Below are 21,005 nucleotides of genomic sequence, written 5' to 3' on the forward strand. Positions count from 1 at the left end.
TTCCAGTAATTGCATTACATAACTGTCACTCAGTTACTACACCACAGCTAACTTCTTCACAGAACAAGGAAGTGAAACTCAGAAACACAGATGAAAAATGTTCTTATCCATCTGTAAAAATAAGGCTTCCACCGTCACTAATACCAGATCTCTGTGCAGTTCTACTACTGGTCAGACAGTAGTAGAAACTTGATCTATATCAGGACTCAATGATCCTTGTGGGTTCCTTCCAACTCAGAATATTCTATGATTCTATGATAATATCACATTTTGAATTCATTGAAATAGTAAAAGTATAAACTATATGGCTTATATTGCCTTTCTAATTTTCTGCGAGCTTTATGTTGACTGTTAGAGGACAGGTGATTCCTGTTCTTGTATAAAGTAACTGCAGTACTAATAGACAATTCTAACCAGTACAAGCATAACCCAATTAAAGGTTTTAAACAAAGCTGAAGTATCAGAGAAATGTTATGCAGGATCAAAGCTTTGGGTCATGCAGCAACACATTTTTAAACCACTTGTAGGAGTCCTAGTGTTGAACTTAATATTTCATTAAACCACAATGCAAATTGGTTCCAGCATCTGTGTCTCTGTGTCTGCAGCATTATACCTCTGACTTTCATAATAAAATCTATTTAAATCTAAGTAAAATATGGAGAGTTGTTGGGTTTTGTTTGTTTGTTTGTTTTTTTCCACTTCTAGATCATCACCACGGAAATTCTTATCTGAAATCTTTAATAAACACGGTCAGGCAGTAAAATCTAACTGTTGGAAAAGTCTGTCTAAACTGACATGTTTTTTTCCATACATAGCCCCTATGATCTAACACAACATGTTGATCTAGCAATGAACAATGATACTGTTTGAAAAGCCAACTTTTCCGTGGCAACCCCAACCAAGTGTATCAGTGTCTGAGCACTGCTCTGAACATTAGTCTCTGAGGACTTACCTGGTGATTATCTACAAAAGTCCATTCAGGAACCAAAAATAACACCACTTGGCTTTAATAGCTAAGTAACACAGTAAACTGCAAACTGCAGATCAGGGACAGTAAACTCAAAATAATTCTACAAGCATTTTCAAGCAAAGAGTAAGTTCCAAAATGTAACAAACTTTTGCAAAACTAGCACCCAGCAATATTGATCAAATTACTTCTTACAAGCAATAACTACTCTCATCACAGTCACGTACTAAGCAAAGCAATGACTCAAACAGAAAGGTTGACTTTTACCATCTGTTTTGAAATTGTTGGACCACCACTGAAAAACAAACACAAGCTGGTATTTCTTAAGACTGAGGCCATTAGTGAGAGGAGAAACATGAGGTGCTAGTTTGTTTTCTTGCCAAAGATAATCTTGAACAAATTAAAAATATTATGTTAGCATGAGAGTGTTTCAAAGATACTGTTTATTTACCATATTGATATCTGTAACTTCAGACTGAGGCTCATATAATTTTTTCATATGCAATGTTTCTCACTCAAAACCCTAAGTGAACATGACTCCATTTTGCCAACAGCACAAAAGAGATGGTTCTTACACGTTGTCCTCAAAGTAATTATGAATGGGACAGGAATACGAACATAAGAGTTCATAAGAAATTGTGTATGTGACCACAACAATTCAAAGTGCAAATCCACTAAGCAGAGCTCACAGTTGCACACTGACTCTTCTGACAGCACATTTCCTCCAAGTCTGAGGTTTTTTAAGGTGCAGAATGAGCCACAACTCATAAGTTCCTCTGATCTCTTAAACAGGGTGAAGGAGACTGCTCTTCTCTTCCTAGAGCAGAACTTGTCTTAATACTGTCTACTTCCATATTATGTTAAAGAAATAGTCAGTGCTGATTATTTTAGACAAAAAAAAAAAAAAGTAAAATAAAATTAGTAATGATCCCTTCCTCCCAGGAAGTGCTAACCACCTGTTAAGGGCACAGGCTTCATATGTGTACATCAAACAGTACCAAATGGAGACCCTAACACAAAATGGGGTCACAGTTTCAGATAGGAGTACTACTGATAATATACTGTGAAACCAAACTGCTTGGGCACATTTTCAACTGGATTGTTCATTTAACGTGCTTTTTAAACAAGTCATCACAGTGTTTTTAACAATATTCAGAGAGAGGTATGTCTCTGCATTTTTAATAATGCAGTGGGTGTAATGAGTCACAATGCAGTGAGTAAAAATACAGAGCACTGATTCACGTCTCAAAAAAACATGTCTCAACTAGACACGTCGGGACTAGGTAATTATGCATTGAATAGCATGAGAATATATTAAGTAGTGGTGAAGGGTCTAGTTGTCCATAAAGTTTGAGAAAGGTGCATCAACACGCCAGCAAGATATATAGTTATTCAGTTCATTCAATACATGACCATCTGCCTGGCAGTAAAATGTCCAAAATATAAAAATCTCAAATTCTTTCAGCATAGCAAGACCCGAAGATTCCTTTCAGAGGCTCTGATGCATCAAATTCAGAATTTGCCACAGTCATCACTGTTGCAGAACCAGGTCCCAGATCTCATTGTGATCCATGCTCATATTAGGATACACTATCCCTACACATTACAAGCCCAAACTAAAAGCTCTTCACTACCAAGAAAACAGAACAAGGTGCAGCACTTCTTCTAAGTAACGGATCAAAGAGCACAGTACTTGAAACACACACATGCCCTGTTGGATTTGGCAGGATTTACCCTAGCACCAAGCCTGCTGCACTGTATCGTTCTTCTTTTTTTTTTTTTTTTTTTTTAGCTTCATGAATACAGAGTAAACCATGCTGTGATCCTGGCAAGTATCCTGGAAGAAAGTGCTAAACTACCCAGCGCTACAGGGAAGCTGAAGACTCCCACAGCAGCAAGGTGAACATGAGTCAACTGTATGCTCCAGCACTGAAGAAGGCTAGCAGCAACCTGGCCTGAGTTAACAGGATCATAGCAAGTAAATCAAAAGAAGCAATTATTACTCTCCACTTAGCACTCATCGGACCACATCTAGAATACTGCATTCAGCTTTAGGACTCCCTCCTCCCCCCGGTACAACAAAGTCATGGACTATGGGGAGAAAATTCATTGTATGGCCACCAAGATGGCTGAGAACTGGAACACTCCCTTTTGAAGAGAGGCTGAGTGAACTGGGCTTGTTCAGCCTAGGGTAGAGAGAGCTCCAGAAGGATGTAATAGCAGCTTTCCCTCATGTAAGAGGGAACAGAGTGCTCTAAGTACTGCTGCCTTACCCCACGCATATAAATCAGAACAGACTCGGAACAAACTCAGTAAGCCCTTAGAACAAACAGAGGATGTTAATAGTTATTTTCAGTAGTAGTAGCTAGATTCTCATCTGCAAGAAACTGGACCTGTAAAGTTTTCTACTTGTGCCTGGGTACAAAAAACTAGCTAGTCAAGTACTAGTACCAACTACTTCAACACAAAGCACTGCAAGGACCAAGCCCCCCTGTGGATGTAAGCCTACATCTTCATGTAGTTCTCCTATACGGCAACCACCTGCAGTCAAAAGCATTAACTTTGTGGTACCCTGCCTGGGCTGCCTTCTGCATATTATTAAAAAATAATAATAATAAATATTTAAAAAAACAAATGACAAGTTTTTTTTTTCTTGGATCTTCAGTTTGAAAGGAACAGGCCTTTTTGCTCCACTTAAATTCTGTGGATATAACCAAAATGAAAACATGTTTGACAGGAACAACAACATATCACTAACTGTTGTACTCCTCCATCTCTGAGCTAACTGCACGACAAGTAACCTTTCCTAAATTTCAGTCAAATCAGCTGAAACCTTCCAAGCAGGAAGTATATACATATGCTTTAGATGCAGAGTTCATTGGATCTTTTTAGCTACTGACAAAGTTATTTCTTAAGCTGGGAGTGTGTCTTACAGAAATAAAGAACCCCCTAAGTACAAATTATATCTGTCAGCACAATTCCACTTATATGAATGTTTCCTTCATCCAACACATTACCAAAAACATACACATTCATCCTAATGCCAAATAAAACATTCATGGACACGCATTTTTAAAATTGCTTCCCAGAGGATGGGAAAACACTTAAAGCCAAATTGCTTATCAAAAGGCTTTACAAAAAGCATGTATCATTCAGGCCAGAGAATTCTCTCTTAATGGCTTTCTCTCTTAATAGCCGTATTAATAACTAGAGACAACAGTTCCAAAGGATATTTACCAGCTAAGTTCAAAAACAATAATCACATTTTAGTAGCTACTCTGGGACTCCAAATCCCCAGACAACTTTGAAAATCTTACCCATAGAATACCTTTAACATTCAGTACAGACATTTACAAATACAACCCTGGAGTGTTTTCAGTAGGAGGCAGCCCTCACACTAATGCCTCTGAAGTGTTAAAACCCTTAACTGACACGCTACATTTCATCTACCACCATGCTGCAAAAGAACTCGGTGAGCAGTTACAGTCCTGTCTTTAAAGTGATTCACTCCCTTTAATTAAATGGCCTTGAAATGTTACTGCTATGAATGTCATCAAATACAGCCTTTGTTTGAAAATAAGATCAACAAGTACGGTAACAAAAACAGAGCTAACTTTCCCAGCCCTAAGGAAAACAGGAACTAAGTTTGGATGATATTTCTTTTTTAAGAAAGTTCTTTTTTAAGAATTTCCACAAAATTGAGATTTTCTTAATTATAATTCCAAAAATGCAGTCCTTCAGAAATGCCATCTAAGAAGTTACCATTTTTTATTCAGATGGAACCACCGAGGAACATCAAACTAAAAGTAAGAACCGATACAATTAACATAGTGCTTGAGTCTTTGCTTAAATATCTCTTTCAGTGCTTTGTCATCCCAGAATTGAGTTTCTAACCTGGACTCTACTTACACAGTTGAAGTGACTCATTTGTTTAATTCTGTCAGTCAAGATAAATCCAAACTTCAAATATGTATCTAATGACAACAGGTACGAAGGTAAAAACAATGCGTCAGTCTTTAGAAACTGTGATACTCTGTGGTTAATGTACCATTAACACTGAAAACAATACACCAGAAATGGATCCTTTTATATTAGGAGAAGGAAAAAGTTTCTAATGTACAGAGATCAGAGTCTTTGCTGTACTTGGCAATTACCTGCAAGTTCTTAATTTATATTTTAAAAGCCACATTTCTTTTTTTTCCAGAGGCCAAGAAGAACCACCAAAAATTCGGGTGGGGGGGGGGGGGGAAGCAGCTTAAACACAAATACATGCATCAGTTCTTGAGATACAGATCTAACCTCACAGTAACTACAAAGAGAAGTCAGCTCACCCATCATGCCTGAAATTGTGTTAAGACTATAATCTGTGAATTACAGATCCATAAATTCTGCAATTTAGTTGCATTCTCCTTAGAAGATTCCACAAAAAAAAATAATGTTATAAGCATTTTAGTCCAGATTTCACAGGTTCCATTATACCCTGTTTTGGACGTAGTTCAGGGTCATAATTTTTCTTGAGGAATTCCAAGAATAACGGTCTTTCTTGTTACCTGGTACCTTTTCAAAGCACAGACAGGAGCTTTCACAGCCAATCGTATTTCCCTCTTGAGACACAAGAATTTGTTTAGGTGATTCATGGCCATTCACAGAAAGAGGATATGCATTTAAAATGGTTTCATAACAATTATTTCTGCTTTCTGCTCTCTCAGGTTCCATATGCTACACCTAAGCAGAAAACTTCACACTTCCAGTTTCTTGCTAATGAAAACCTAACTACCTGATGAAAACCTAATGAAAGTAAACATTAATATCCTCTCTTTAGTCTAAGGAATTAATAAGGGTTTTTTTTGCTTCTGTCTTTACACACAGGGGACTAAGGTGGGAACACTTAGAGCACTGTACACAGCCTTGACCACCAAAAGCAGATAAAATCTGAAATTGTATTAATCTATCCACGTTTCATTTGCACTATTCCCATTCCCACTTAAAAGTGAATCCACTTACCCAATAAAGTTTGGAGGCTCCAAGAACACTCTCAGTTCTTCCAGTCAAGAGTCACGGTGCAGAGATGTATGCTTCCTGCAGATAACAACGTAGCTGTACAGAAGTACTCTGGCTCTTTCAATAGGATGATTTTCTAGGAAAAGAACAGAGGCCACCTCTGATGAAAAACATCTTTGAGCTAACTGCACTGCATCTAGCTTAGATCATGCACTTAAGATAGATATGAACCATGTAACAAGTGTCTAGAAAAGAACAGCAATTGCAAGTTTAGAAAGCATGACCTGTGAGGAGGGGTAAAATGGTTTGTGATCACTGGGCCTAAAGTAACAGCAGAAAGGAGACATGACAACACAGCCTTCAATTATCAGTTCTCAATGTCTGTGGTTTATAGATAGTAACATGCTTGACGTGTATACCAAACATTAACAAACTGTCCAACGTAAGGACACTGAAGCACTAGCATACACTCTTCAAGGAAATTGTGATTTTGTTTTACTGTCTGTTTCTAAGATAAGAAAAATGCATGCCAGGAGCAATCCTGGCCTTGGGCAGGATGGTGAGGCTCTTCCCAAACCTATGTTTTGATCACATGGAAATCAGACAAGTAACAGTTTATAAGATCAACAACTCAATTAAAATAGGTTATAATAGGTGCCCAGCAATCTGGAAAAAAAAAAAAAGAAAATAAAAAAAAAAGGAAAGGAAATGAAGAAAGCATTACAAGGAAAGCATTCCACAGCTCAGCTCTGTAGTGTAGCAAGTAACTACAAGACACTGTTTTTCCAAGTATGACACATAAATAAAATAGCTCTTAGAGTACACAGCTTTATCAGGATGACATTTCCTACACAGGCAAGACAAGTACGTAGATCTGAAAAATAAGCCAGCATGTATCTCTTTTTTTTTTCCTCACTTAATACAGAAACAGACTAATTGACTTGGTGTTTAGAAAGCTCTAAGGGGAGGCAGTGGTGCTAATGACAGTAATTTCTCCCAATATGCAAGAGTGGAAACATCATTTATCTGTTTGGACCCATTGTAGCAAGGTTTTAGCACGTTGGTGTTTATTAGTTTTCTCTTCTTCAAGCATGCAATGCATTTTAGAAGGCCATAAAGATGTTTTTAGTGACTGTCCCCATTAGGAAATCTGTTGCTGAGATATAGCTTACCCTCAAAACATAAACATTTTGCATCACTTTTCTTTAAGTATAAATAATTTTAAAACAACATATCTGCTCTGCAAATATCAAAATCAGCTTGAGCATGCAATTGCCTATCAAACAATGCATAGAGATGAGACTAAAAGCCATTAGAAAACCAAAGTGATGCTTTTTCAATAGCCCATAGATTTCAGATAGCTGAAGTATTTTCGCAATCACATATGCACGCACATAAGTTATGAACATCTCCTCTCAAACATTTTTGTTCTTCAGAAAGCTATGTTCCACTACATAACAAAATCTGCTGCACTGGAAACAGTCTGAGAAATATATCCTGAAAACAAGGGCTTCCACATATTAGCACAATTGCTCGGATTAAAAAGGTCAGTGAAATCCCCAGGCTTATCCATTCCAGTTAGACATGCGTATGTGCAGAAAAAGGCCTTTACTGCCCTGACTACAAAGTCATTAAACTGGTTATGTCAAAAAGTTGGTTTCCCTTTTCTTAATTAGAGTCATGTCTGAGCATGGGTAGAAATGAAAAATTAAACCTACTCCCTCACCATAAAATGCATCCAAAGCATTTCTTCTCCATCCCTTTGCAATACTTCCTGTACTAGGTTTTATATTCTCATTAGCGATTTGATTGGACATTTGGTAATTTAAAGGTGTGAACCACTAGAAAGCACTAAGTACTTTGGAAGTACCATTTTGGAAGACCTGTAAAGCAGGGGATTACCAAGCAGGGCAAAATAGCTAGAAAAAGACCTTCAGAAACAGGTGCTTGTGGTGCTCTTTTCAGTAATAACCTCCAGGAAGGCAGAAGCTCAGGTGCAGTCTATTTGAAGGGAGGATGCCTACAACTGCGAGCGTTCTGCCAGAGTTTAACCAGCAGCGTGCAAGAATTCACCAGCAAAAATCAGCCTCGTACTTAAGCCTCGTGGCTTTTTGCAACCCACGAAGGTACTTCATCTACCAGCTGGCTGAAGGAAAGATGTGTGAAGGAGCTCAGCGAGGCAGAGCCGCTGGCAGGAGCGGCCCAGGCACCAAAAAGCCCACAGGTGGAGCAGGGCGATGAGAAAGGGAATGAAATAAAGAGCCAGGTTGGGGCTTGTCAGCTGCATTCAGGACGTGCTTGTTATCTTTATTCACTCAGTTCAGGTGTAAGTGCACGCTAACTTTTCTGGCTGTGCAAAGCGCCCCGCGAGCGAGACTCAGAGTCCCTCCGAGCCCTTTCAGCAGCGAGGAGACCCCAGGGGGGAGACCCCAAAAGGCAGACCCCAAGGAAAGCCCCCGAGGGCCCGGCCAGGCCCCGTCCCCAGCCCTTTATCGGGGCCGGCTACGGCAGCTCCGCGGGCCCAAACCCTTCCCGCGCGTAGCCGCGGAGCTCGGCACTCTCCCCTCTCCCCCATGAGCTCCCCTCGCTGATTGGCGGCGGGCGGGCGGGCCGCGATGTAAGGCAGCCGGCGATTGGCGGCGTGGGCGGCGGCGTGCGGGCGCTGCTGGGCTTTGTACACACGCGCCGGGCCGCTCGGCCCTTTAACAATGGGCGAGGCGGGCGGCGCCGCGTGATGGCGGGGGAGCGCTGGGCACGCCGCGCCGCGCTCACGTGCCCCGGGCCAGGCCCCGCCGCCGCGTAGGGTGAGGGGGGGGCGGCGGGAGGCTGGGGGGCGGCGGCAGCGCCGCCGGCCTTTGTTGGGGCGCGATCGCCCGGCGCCGTGCCCGGCTTAACGAGCCGCACTTGTGCCCCGCATGCCGGCCAGCTGGGCCGGGGGGCCGCGGGGCCCCGCGGCGGCAGCGGCAGCGGCGGCCGATTGCGTTTAATTAGGGGCCAGCGCGGAAGGGGCGAGGGTGGCGCCGCCCGCCCCGCTCCCGTCGCGGTCCCGTCCCCAGCGAGCGCCGCTTCCTCCCCTCCCCTCCGCCCAGGCCTCGGCCGCCGCCGCCCCCCGATGGAGCTGGAGGCGCAGTGGTGGACAGGACAGCTGGCGGCCGACATCCACCAGGCGCTGCGCTACAAGGTACCGGGGGGCTCCGGGGGTGGGGGCTGCCCGGGCAGGGGCTCGCCGGGGTTTTGTTGGGGTCCGGCCGTGCCCCTGAGGGGGGCAGAAGGGCACCTCCCGGCCCGCTGCCCCCGTCCTGACAGCTCGGAGCGGCCCGGCCGGCCTCACCCTGCGGTTTGAAAGGGGTCAGGGTGCGTTTGGCTCCTCTGCTCGGGTGCCCGGGCAGAGCCGAGTTGAGAAAAAGTGCTGCGATACGGGCGGAATGACAGCGAAACGCAGGGAGCACAGCAGAACAGTACGGGGTCTGGGGTTTTTTGAAGTTGCTTCAGCTCTAACTTGAAGTTGGTCGCTGGGGGCGGCTGGGTACCAAACACCGACTGTCTCGGCTTGAAAGTTAGTTTGCAGTGACTGAGCCTGCTCCCAACGCGCTCCCGCTGCCTTACAGCGCTCGGTGAGCGGATTGTCCTCCTTGAAGGTGTGACTGCCACAGCAACTTTTTTTTTTTTAGGGGGGTGAGGGAGGAACACGAGAAAAACAGGATGATCTGTGTGCTTCCAAGGGTACAATTACTAAAACTAAGTCAGTCTTTTGAGACGCAAATTCCACAGTTTAGTAGGTTCCGGGTGGCTGTTCTGTCAGTTCTTTCCCCCACTTCACTAGCATGCTCCAGACCCTTGCATTGATGTTAAAACTTTGAAAATTTGGGGTGACTGAATTCTAACTGGATGTCACCAGCCTGTTCCGATGGGAATTTAATTGCACTCAAAATCCTACTTAGTCCAAGCTCCACAATGTAACTCGTAGGGTAAGAGGCGTCAGCAGCGCTGCTCTGCTGGATGCAGGAGAGGAGAGTAGCTGCTAGGCAGGAGCCTGGGGAATGCTCTTTGTGCCAGACCAAGTTTTGTATTCAAAACAGATCGTGCCAAAGACTTTTCTCATCTGTGGTGTTGGTAGAGCTTTTGTGTCCTCCCTCTCTCCCAAATCGCAGACTGCGTGAGGTTTATATACGCTTAACTAAATGTCTGAGAGCACACAGCAATCAGCGTCAGTGCAACACCAGTGAGATCAGACTGTCAGGGTTAGACGTGCACATGTAGCAAGCGATGACACCCCTGCACCCCCCTTTCCTCTTCCTAACGTTTCTACCGTCAGCGAGCTGTTAGTGCCCTTCTGGAGGCACCTGCAGGAGATCCAGCAGCACTGGGACATGCAAACACTTCAGTACAAAGTCTGGTTGCTCAGATTAAACTGTAGCGGGGGGGGCTGAGTTAAGCTATTGGACTTTGCATTGAAGCATCTGAGGAGTACTTGGATACCGTTGCTGCTCCCCTGCTGGGAGGTACACACTCTTTGCAGGAGAGGTGGTATAGGAGGTGGTAAAAATGAAAGTCACTCTGATTGCACGAAAGTCACTCTAATTGATTCCATAATGAAAATATGTTAATTAAGTTATGCTAATGTTATGCAGAACCAAGTTATTTATCAGTTCTATACTACAACAAACAAGTTTTGCTCTGTAAAAGGAATGCTGAAACTATGGGAACAAAAAGAAGGGGAGGAGAAACACTGAAAATTCCATGATAAGTGTGGGAATATCAGCTGTATTGGCTTGATAGCAATACAAACTCAATGGTGGTTGTAATAAAATTACATGCTACTGTCCATCTAGGAGCTGAAGCTGCCCTCCTACAAAGGCCAATCTCCCCAGTTACATCTGAGAAGATACTTTGCAGATCTGATTGCCATCGTGAGCAATCGGTTCAGACTCTGTCCTGCTGCACGACATCTAGCTGTGTATCTGTTGGACCTCTTTATGGATCGTTATGACATATCTGTACAGCAGCTGCATGTGGTTGCTCTTTCCTGTTTACTTTTAGCAAGTAAGTATGTGGCACCATACTTTAACCAGAGCAACATAGGTTCTTCTGCCAAATGCAAGGAGTAATTTGATGGGATACAGCAGGTAGAAGGGGAAACAAAGTGGTTACAAAAGGTAGACAGATTAGTGTACATAAATTTGGCCCACTTGGTAGAGCGTTTCTTCAGACTCTTGGTTTGATATCTGTTGGCACCTGATAAAACAGGGAAGAAAAAATGAACTGCAAGTAAAAAAACAATGTTTGTGCTTGGAAACACAAATTTATTCTGCAATGAATTTTAGCAGGAGATTAGAGGAATAGAAAGGCTGCCTTTCTAATGACATGTCAAAATAGGCAGAACCAGTGCTGAAAGCAAGATACCTATGATAAAGAAAGAAACTAAATAAACCATAGGTAGACTGTACTGATCCCTGCTGATTGTCCTGGATGTGTCTGGCATACTTCAGATTTCATAAATTGAAGTGTTCTTTATGCAAGCTAAGGCTAATGTAAATCCTGTATTGTGTCACATACAAAATGTAACACAGGTGAATACATTGGTGATTGCATAGTACTCTGAAGATGGAATTAATTACAAACACTCATTATGAACTGTGCTGCTTACATAGACCTCAGCTAGATTCCTGTGGTGTGTATCCATCTTTCTGGAGTCCTTTCAGAAGTCCCCAGAGAGATATGGATGTAGTTTGCAGAATACCTGCTGGTAATTGTTGTTAAACCAAGTGCCCGAGCTTTGTTCTAGTAGCAGAATTAACTGTTGGTTCAGTTTCTGCTAATCCATTTCTCTGAATATATTTTCATTTTCTCAAACAAGGTGAGATCATCGTGGTGTAGCTCTAGGCCTTCTCTGCCAGTCAACACCTCAGCGCTCTGGTTTTCTATTTTTGGTATACAGCTTCCTTTCATTGCATCTTGTCTCCACCAATAACTGTTCTGTTGAATAGTTGTAAAGGAGAAAAGAGTTATTTTGGATTCTTCTGGGAGGTAAATTTTGACTGGATGTCACCAGCCACCTTTCCCAAAGGATGGGGCTCTGGTTATAAAAAATAGACCTCAGAAACCAGTCTGATCCATTTAAGAAAGCGGATTGTCTTTGAAATAATGCCAGATTGTCGAGTGAAATTCATGTTTTGAAGAGTATTATTATTTTTAAAAAATCAGTTCTGCTATCTTTTGTAACAAGCAGCAGGTAGAGCTTATGAGAGCCCGGAGTCCTTGTCCTTCTGAGAAATAGCGTATGAATTAGTTTAGAAAGCACAAACCAAAATGCTCACTTAAACTTTTGTCCTTTATGGCTCAAACAAGCAATTTAGTCAGCCATACAGTGAGTTGGACAAATCATACTGATATATCTAATAAGGTTGTAGAAATAAGAACAGAAATGATTATCTGATCCCTGAAGCTTCTATTTCTGTAATTGCTAGAGTATGGGAAACAAAAACTAACTCATTGGGGTTGGTGTTGGATTAAGTCCTGATGTAAGTAGCTCCCAACGTGGGGGGAGGGAGAAGCAAATGATCAGTACGTTCAGTCCTGCAAAAGTCTCCAAAAACGTGCATTTACAACATATGTAGTACTGAATAGAGGGTGTAAGATGGAAAGAATTTGCAATGAAATTGAAATAGCACAACCATATGGCAAACTGTATGGAAATGTGACACTTGTTTCCCTTATTAATGGGTTTTCTACATATACAATTTTGCTTCAGGCTAAAAACATACAGGCCTGACAAGTTAAAGTCCAGGGAAAGCTGAAGCTACTGGCAGTGTTAGAGTTGAAACAGTGTATAAGGCGCTGTGGGTTTTCAGATGTACATTGCTGAAATCCACTTGTTTGAAATGCTGGAGCAACTTATCAGTTATATGTAAAAGCGTGCCTACCATAACAGGCAATAAAAGCAGCCGCACTGCCTAGAGATGGAGCTGTACTCTAAAAACAAAAAGGGTGTGCAGTGGTAGGAGGATGAGTAAAGTCGCATGCTGTGGTGTTATGTATGCCGAGTCACATCATAGTGGTATTTCACTGATGATGGGGACACGTTATACAACAATTTGGTGACAAAAACTTAAATGTATGCAGTACCAGAAATGTCATAATACAGCTCACTTCTGCTCTTGGCAAACAGCATCTGTGTGCGTGGGCAGAAGAACCAACAGGAAATATGCCACTGCACAATATCCAACACAAAGTTTGATGTTATCTGCTGAAATTTAGCCCTCTTATAGTAGTACATGCTCCTTTTTGTCTCCAGTGAAGTCTTCCATTTAAGCTTTGCACCTGTGGGAAAGTCTCAAACGTGTTTGACATAGTAGAATTGAAATATGACCAATGCAGACATGAGATGCAATCTGTTCACTTGTGCTGAACCTTTTTTTCCCTCCTCTTTCTGTTCATCTGAAGGTAAATTTGAAGAAAAGGAAGACAGTGTTCCCAAACTTGAACAGTTGAACAGCTTGGGTTGTATGACTAACATGAATTTGGTACTAACAAAACAGAATTTGCTTCATATGGAGTTATTGTTGCTAGAAACATTTCAGTGGAATTTGTGCCTCCCAACTGCTGCTCATTTCATCGACTATTATCTTTCTATTGCTGTCCATGAAACTGATCTTCATGATGGCTGGCCAATGGTTTGCTTAGAGAAGACTAAGTTATATATGGCAAAATATGCTGATTACTTTCTGGAAGTATCACTTCAAGGTGAGTTACAAATTTCAGGTAACTATTCCTTTGTTCTCTTAGCCGACAATGTCCAACTTATACAAATCTTTTTCTTTTCCCTTCATTTTAGATCATGCATTTTTAAATTATGCCCCTTCTTTAGTTGCCACTGCATGCGTAGCTTCTTCAAGGATTATCTTGCGTCTCTCCCCAACATGGCCTACTCGACTGCATCATCTCACTGCATACTCCTGGGACTTCCTGGTGCCATGTATTGAACGACTATTAATGTAAGTTAATAGCTGCCTTTTTTAAGCCTATGTACTGATCTATCGGTATACTTAATTGCTGTTAACATTGCAAGCAGTTTATTTTTATTTCAATTTGTCTATATCTAGGTATTAGGTGATAACTGTTTTGTTCTTTCCAAAAAAAAAAAAAAACCAAACCCACCACCATCTGATCTAACCTCTGTTTTGTTCTTTCAACAAACCCCAGTCTTGCAGCTGATATATGTAGTGAAAGGCATAGTACCTAAAGCACGCCCATGCTGTTGTAGAAGTGTTTTCAGTATCACTCTGGAACACTTTGATGTGAGAGGGCAGGGAAGCCTTACAGTCATCTTGTAGTGCAACATAAAAAGTTAGCAGTCCCTTTTAGGGGGAAAAAAAAAATGGTGATGGTTGACCTGTGTTCAAGAGATTAGCCCCATATGGTACCAAAACCGTAGCTGACTTTAGGTCTGACTGAAGTGTGCAGCTGGCACCTGTTTGACCTCAGCATAAAAGCAAATGAAAGAGTATGTCTAAATACATCTGAGGCAGGTATAAATCAAAGGGAATTGGGGTGAGGTACACTATTTTAAGCTAAACATGGAATAAGCCAAAATATCATGTCTTTTGAAAACCATATACCCAATTTAAATGAGGTAGAAGCAGCAAGCAAGCTTTAAGTTCAGATTCTGGTAATCTGGCACTTTATTGTACTGATATTTTTAGATACTGCTGTATTGCTTGTATTGCACTTAGCAATACAAAAACTCATTTAAAGCTACAAAATTAAGTGAAATTCTGAAAAGAAACAAATTTTAAAACTATGAGTTTTTATTGGTTATGCTAAAATGATTTTCTTTTTTTAAAATTGTTTTTAAAAGCTTTGGATGCTTTCTGTATCACTTGTTAGTGCTTTTAAATTAATCCAAAGGAATTAAAATGACTTTTATATCCATTTTAATTTATTCTGTCTCCTGAATTTGTTTCAGTGCGCATGATAACGATGTGAAGGAAGCAAACAAGCAAAAAGGACAACATGCTCAGTCTGCTCAACATACTGTATTTCAGTCCCCAGCTCCAACTCCCCAGCAGGCCAGCGTTCAGCAGCACATACCCCAGTATCTCCAAGCTCATCAACCTTCGTTACACTATCACCATCAGACATCAGAACAGCAGAACTGTCAACAGATACTATCAGCTAATCACACGGCATCTTACCCGCTTCAGACTTGCCCTGCTGCCTTACAGTCTAGTGTTCAGGCTCGAGGCCATGGACAGACCGGTGCTGCTATGTCACTAGCTGTTCCGCTAGAAGTGAAGCCATGCATAAGCGTCTCCTACAACAGGAGTTACCAGGTGAATGGACGATATTCCTGTGTTACTCCCTGCTTTGAGAGGTGATAAGTACAAAAATTATTTTGTGCTTGTTTATTTGGGGCAGGAAGTTGCATTGTGGGGAATTGTTTTTTTTGTTTGTTTGTTTTGTTTAACCTCAAATAAGTTTGAGGGCAACAAATTGAATTTAAAATGTCTTTCCAGAAAAAAAGCAACTGGATTGGCAATCAGTACCGTAGCTCAAGTAGAGACTGCAAAAAATAAGCACACAGAACATCTGAAAGAATGCATGTACCTGGGAGTAATAACTTCTTACTCAGGCACTCAGAATACTCAGTGCTTCGAATGCACATCTTTGAAATATCAGCCAAAAGAAAAATGGCTGTGGACTAACTACAGACTTACGTTTTAATGAAGGAGATATGCAGTATTATTTTGAAGATGTTTGTGTAATACCACCATACAGTATTAACATTTACGTTAAAGTTACTGAAACTTAAGAATCCATAGAATGCCAGACTTCTCCAGATACGTGGGGACCACAGGAAGAAACAAATCTAACTTAGATAACTCCGTACTCTTGCCCCTTTTTCAGCACTTGTATTGGACATTTGCTTTAGACTAAGGCATTTGAGTTAAGTGGTATTTTTGGATAGTTTAAGTTTTGTACCTCACAGGATAGACACTACGTTTTTCCTTTTTTTCTTCCCTATCCTTTTTATGTTTAAAGTAACTCTTTCATACTAACTCAGGGAATTTTCTACTCATTACTTTGTGCTGCTGGTTTGTACACTTAATTGGGTATAGCCTGAGGGAGAAGGGTAGAAAGGGAAGAGCCTATAGCAAATGAAGGGGCTTTTCTTCAGGGTGTCTGTATCCAGAGTACCAAAGGGATGTGTTAGGGTTCACAGAATGTAGATGTGAACTACTGCCCAGCAGTGTGGTATTGAGTAATTGAAGTAAAGAGAAAGTTTCAGCTGAACTTGTACTGTACCAGAACTACTACAGTGGCTGTGATTCTTCCATGTAAGTGCACACACATTAATAACCAACAGAAAGCATCCTCCAATTGTATTGACAATATCAATTGTGCAAAAAAACCCACAGGTAAATGCTTATAGAAATCCAGTTCTGTGTCAGGCTTACAACGGAGGAAAATTCTCAGGTAATACAGGGGTAACTTCTTCTTATTCTGCTATTTGGGAGTTCCAGAAGAAAATGCAGAGACTTACTCTTCTAGACGGGTGGATCAAAATGTATTTCAGAATGAACTGCTTTATCACAATTAAGGTGCTAATTACGTAACCTTATGAAATTACACTATCTCCTGTGGAGTGGATAGTCTGAGGGTAGAAAGCTCCACTCATCCAAGTCTTCGATGAAAATGGTGGTAAAGATATTATTGGAGATTTTTTTTAAAAAAACACCTGCCTCTCCTGTGGTTGAATGTGGGAGGAGGTACGGATGACAAGACGCTTACTACTTCAAAATACCTCTATAGTATGTGGGCTTAAGGCTTTTTTTTTATTTTATTTGTTCTTTTACCACCTTCTCATCTGTCTTAGTGGCAGCACTTACAAGTGTGTACCACCTAATGAAACTGAAGTATTGTGAATCTTACTGCTTTCAAAGTAGGGGCAATTAAGATATGTTACCAACGTTAAGATGAATGCTGTATCACAGGAGAGGGGGCCTTACCGTAATGTTCAGAATGGAGGAAGGATGGTAGTGCTCTTTCTTCCTGGAGCTGAGTGATGAAGTGCTACAAACCCTATTTATTGTGGAGGAGAAGAAATCCTGTTTCACTTGTTTTGTTTTTGCATAAATCCCAATTTTTGTTGTGGGCTTTTGTAGCATATACGTGCAAGTCAAGAGGGGATAGGAGGGTGAATAAAAGAGCTGACCCTCTCTGTTTTATTCTAGAGAATCAACTTCGAAATAGGCATCGTGTGGTCAATTCTTACTTCCTCTAAGTGCAAATTTTTTTTTCCTCACCTCTCTGTCTCTTAATGAATATTTCCCCAGGTCTGAGAGTAGTGTTAAGTAGAGATTTTCCACCTCATAAGATGCCATGCTTTTTATTCAGCATTGTTACCCATTTGAGAGAGAAATAGACTTCCTTCTGCAGGTTTCATTTTGTTTCAATGCTATATATCAAAGTCCTCAGTGCTCTAACTACCTCTGATAACTATGAATGTACAGTCTTGTAATAGACCATGACTTGAAATAACAGCAGATGCCTGTAGCAAACTTTTCTGTAAAATCTTTGTCAGCTAACTTGTCATCTTTATTGATAATGCAGCAGTATAGACTTTCCTTTTTTGGAGTATTACTAAAGTTATCCCATAGGCATTTGATATATAAAAGTTTAACTAATACTTAACACTGGAATTATAATGGGCGGGGGGATTATTCAGTTAGTTAATACTGCAAATTTACATTTATTAGGGTATTTTTATTTGACTATTTTTAAGACATTAGATCAACTGTAAAAAGATCCACTACATGCTGTTTGTTTTTAATTTATTACTTAGTCTGATTTTTTTTCCTGACACTACAGCTTCACCATGACTACAGAAAATGTACACTGAACAGTTTCAATGTATTATTTAAAAGGGCTTTAGTGGTGTACATTAGAAATACACTGTTCTTACTATTAGAACCAAAATGTGTTTTTTATGCCATAAAGAAAAATGGTGCTCCTAAATGCAAAATGTCCAAAACAATGGAATCTTTGTGAGTGCTATGCATTCAATTTATTTTTAAAAAATAAAACTAGTTTTGAGTAAGAAGACTACACTGTGTATTATTTAAAAAACAAGCGCACACACAAACTGGTCCTAATCTGTCTTCCACCATCCCTGGGTAGGGGCTGGAGATGTAAGAACTTCTCTACTCCCTCATGCCCCTACTTCTGCAACACTATAATAAGCTTCAGGAACACTGACACTACCACAAAAAAAAAAAAGGGTTTAGGGGTGGGGAGGGAGGAAATCATGCAGGAAGGCACTGTAGAACTAATTGCACCGACAACAACTGCTCAACAGTGTACACTTCAGCAGCCTTGTATCTAGTGCACAGCTCTAAGAACTATACTGAATTCATTCTGTTCTCATTCAAAAAAAAAAGTGATATACAATCCTTTCAACAGGAGAAATCAATTAGGACACCACTTGACTTGTGGGAAAAGGCTATTAGCGTGAGCTCTCAGGCTATTATGATAGCCATGGCAGCAGAAGGTAATATATTTTTTAATTGATAATTAGTTGACTAAAAATGTACACACTTGAAACAAGACACAGACCTCCAGAAACTAAGTAGGCCCCTCCATCTCATTCCTATAAAATTAGGAAATTAGGTAGCATATATACGACATCAGTGCTTCAATCCACAAAGTTTTGTCCTTAACCTTAAAATGTCAAAACTAAATTCCATCTAGATCTCTTTTCCTTGAAATCTCAATTTTTCCCCATGCAATTACAAAACAGTAACTACCACCTGACCTTTATGAAGCTCTAATAACTCCAAGGACTGCCAGCTACATTTTGCTTAGGTTTTTCAGTAAAATTCTCAAGAGATTATAAATAGCAGTTCTGAGGATTTGTTCATACATAAAATGAAGTTTTGTCTTTGCTTCCCGTGATCCAGATTCATTATCTGCATCGAATAGTCCTCATTTCTGCCAGCAGTGCAAAATTTAGTTCAGACGCTGAAATTGTTTTCATTAAAGTTTTGATGACTAGCACATCCCCCAGAAATATTTGTTTTGTAACTGTAACACCACTGTCAAGTATGTATAAGCCAGAAAGTAATGTGGCATCCTTCCTCAATAATTTATTACTTCTACATTCTGAATGCTCATAGGAACATTAGCTTCTTGAGCTGATAAGGCCTTATCTGACCGGACACAAGTGCCCAGTTAGCAGTCTTTTATTTCAATCAGCAGCAGCATTTTTTTAAAACACCAAGTTAAAGGGCAATAACAAAATATTGCTATTTTTAATTTCTATTCCAGTGATATTTTAGGAGGTACAGCACAAGCACATACATTCCGCTAGTTTGCATTTACACATTTTGATCATTCCCTGCAATTACATGTATACAACTTCAATAAACCAGACATACATTCTGACAAGCCACTTGCCACTAAACATTCAAAAAAAATTTCCTCTGTTTATAAATGAATAATTACAAAGTATCTATATATAAAGTAGCTCCAGGTTTTAAAAATTCTCAGTGCAAGAGTAGATGTGGACTTCTGCCCCCAGCCTCCTACCAAGAGGAAGGAGGCTTAAGCAAGACTTACAGGTACTGAAACTGCAAGCTTGAGGTTCAGTATGAGTACTCATACATAACGGTTGTATTCACCATGCAAGTCGGTTGCATCATTATCATACATGTTAGCTAGGATATGCGTTCTACAGTTGTTTGAAAATGCTGCTTGCTGTTCTTGAAACACCTGAATTTACTCTCCTGAAGCAGCAAGATAACGCTTTCATAGAACAACCTGTTAAAGCTCTCATGAAAGAAAAGATACATTTTCTATATTCTGCAAATCACCTAAATGACCACTCTAAGCACTGACTGTATGTTCTGTAGGAAAATTGTAATCTTGTAATTAATTACCGTAACCAGTAATTAATTACAAGAAGATTAACAGCCATTAGAATGCCAATTTATAGTATAATCATAGAAAAAAACAGGTTGGAAGGGACCTCAGATATCACCAGGTCCAGCCATTCACAGTAAAAGCAGGGCCTAGACAAGATTGTCTAACATCTTATCGAGCCAAACCCTAAAAGTCTGAAGTGGTGGAGAGTCAGCGGAAAATGTGCAGTTCTAATCTTCCTACAATAAAGTTTAACAACATATAACACTGGCATATTTCTTGTGGTACTGAAAAGATGCATTGCACGGTGACTATGGAAGTTCCAGTGCTCAAGCCCATCAGACCAGTATTTGAAGACTTGTCCTCCTTTCATTTCAACCTCCAGATCCTCAGATTTATTAATGGAACTCCTCTACAGAAGAGGGCAAACTGTGAATCTGCACGTGGTCAGCACAACATAGTGAAAGCTTTTGCTGGATGGTGTTCTACTTTAACCTTTTTACAAAGGTCATCCATATGCACATTTGGATTTCAACCCCTTACCAATTATGTTACTTAGAAGAGAGCTTTGTAGGCTCCTTTGTTTTTATAACAGCAACTACGGCAATGTTTTGCTAAGTGTAACTGTTGTAACTGTATGTTTAGATGCACAGATCTTGCAGAAGGGTAAACAGTACTCTGGATGGTCTCTTTGCAGACCTTGGGAGATACAGAATTTCTTCAGAAATGCCACAGAGATGGAGTTTCCAGGGAAAGTGCCCATATCTTGGAGAGTGGCTCCATGCTTCTGGTACAACATTACATCTTGGTGTTCATATCACATCTTAGTGCATGTTCACTGTGCAGCAATAAGGACAATCATCTCTAAAGACTTGGCTGTTCCATACCCTTCTAGCAAAGATTATGAATACCAAGAAGACTATCTTCATCGACAGATGAAGGAGTGGGCGTATATCCACTCATCCAAAAGATTGTCCAATGACAGATGTGAAAATAGGATAAGATCCTACTGGGCAACAGGTTCTCTACTAGGAGAAAAGTCCTTATTGGACTTCTGTAACTGGCTTCAGGGATGTTCTCTTTAGAGCCATAATCTCAACACTGAGATCATTGTAAA

The 21,005-nt window shown here is 40.6% G+C and overlaps 2 protein-coding genes across 3 annotated transcripts in view; one reads left to right on the forward strand and one right to left on the reverse strand.

Annotated features, from left to right (window-relative positions):
- ZNF518A (zinc finger protein 518A) overlaps positions 1-6,282 on the reverse strand; it is a 43,801-nt gene extending 37,519 nt beyond the window's left edge. For both annotated transcript variants that reach the window (XM_048060695.2, XM_048060693.2), the window contains exon 1: positions 5,972-6,282. The gene's annotated coding sequence lies outside the window, so the exon portion shown is untranslated. The remainder of the gene's footprint in view (positions 1-5,971) is intronic.
- Positions 6,283-8,679: 2,397 nt separating this feature from the next.
- On the forward strand, positions 8,680-18,073 carry CCNJ (cyclin J). The gene is made up of 5 exons (XM_013186996.3): positions 8,680-9,149; positions 10,801-11,011; positions 13,412-13,711; positions 13,803-13,962; positions 14,934-18,073. Exons 1-5 carry the CDS (start codon positions 9,081-9,083, stop codon positions 15,343-15,345), a joined length of 1,152 nt encoding a protein of 383 aa, XP_013042450.2. The 5' UTR covers positions 8,680-9,080; the 3' UTR covers positions 15,346-18,073.
- The last annotated feature ends 2,932 nt before the right edge of the window (positions 18,074-21,005 follow it).

This window comes from Anser cygnoides, chromosome 7, assembly GCF_040182565.1.
Source record: "Anser cygnoides isolate HZ-2024a breed goose chromosome 7, Taihu_goose_T2T_genome, whole genome shotgun sequence".
NCBI classification, from domain to species: domain Eukaryota; kingdom Metazoa; phylum Chordata; class Aves; order Anseriformes; family Anatidae; genus Anser; species Anser cygnoides.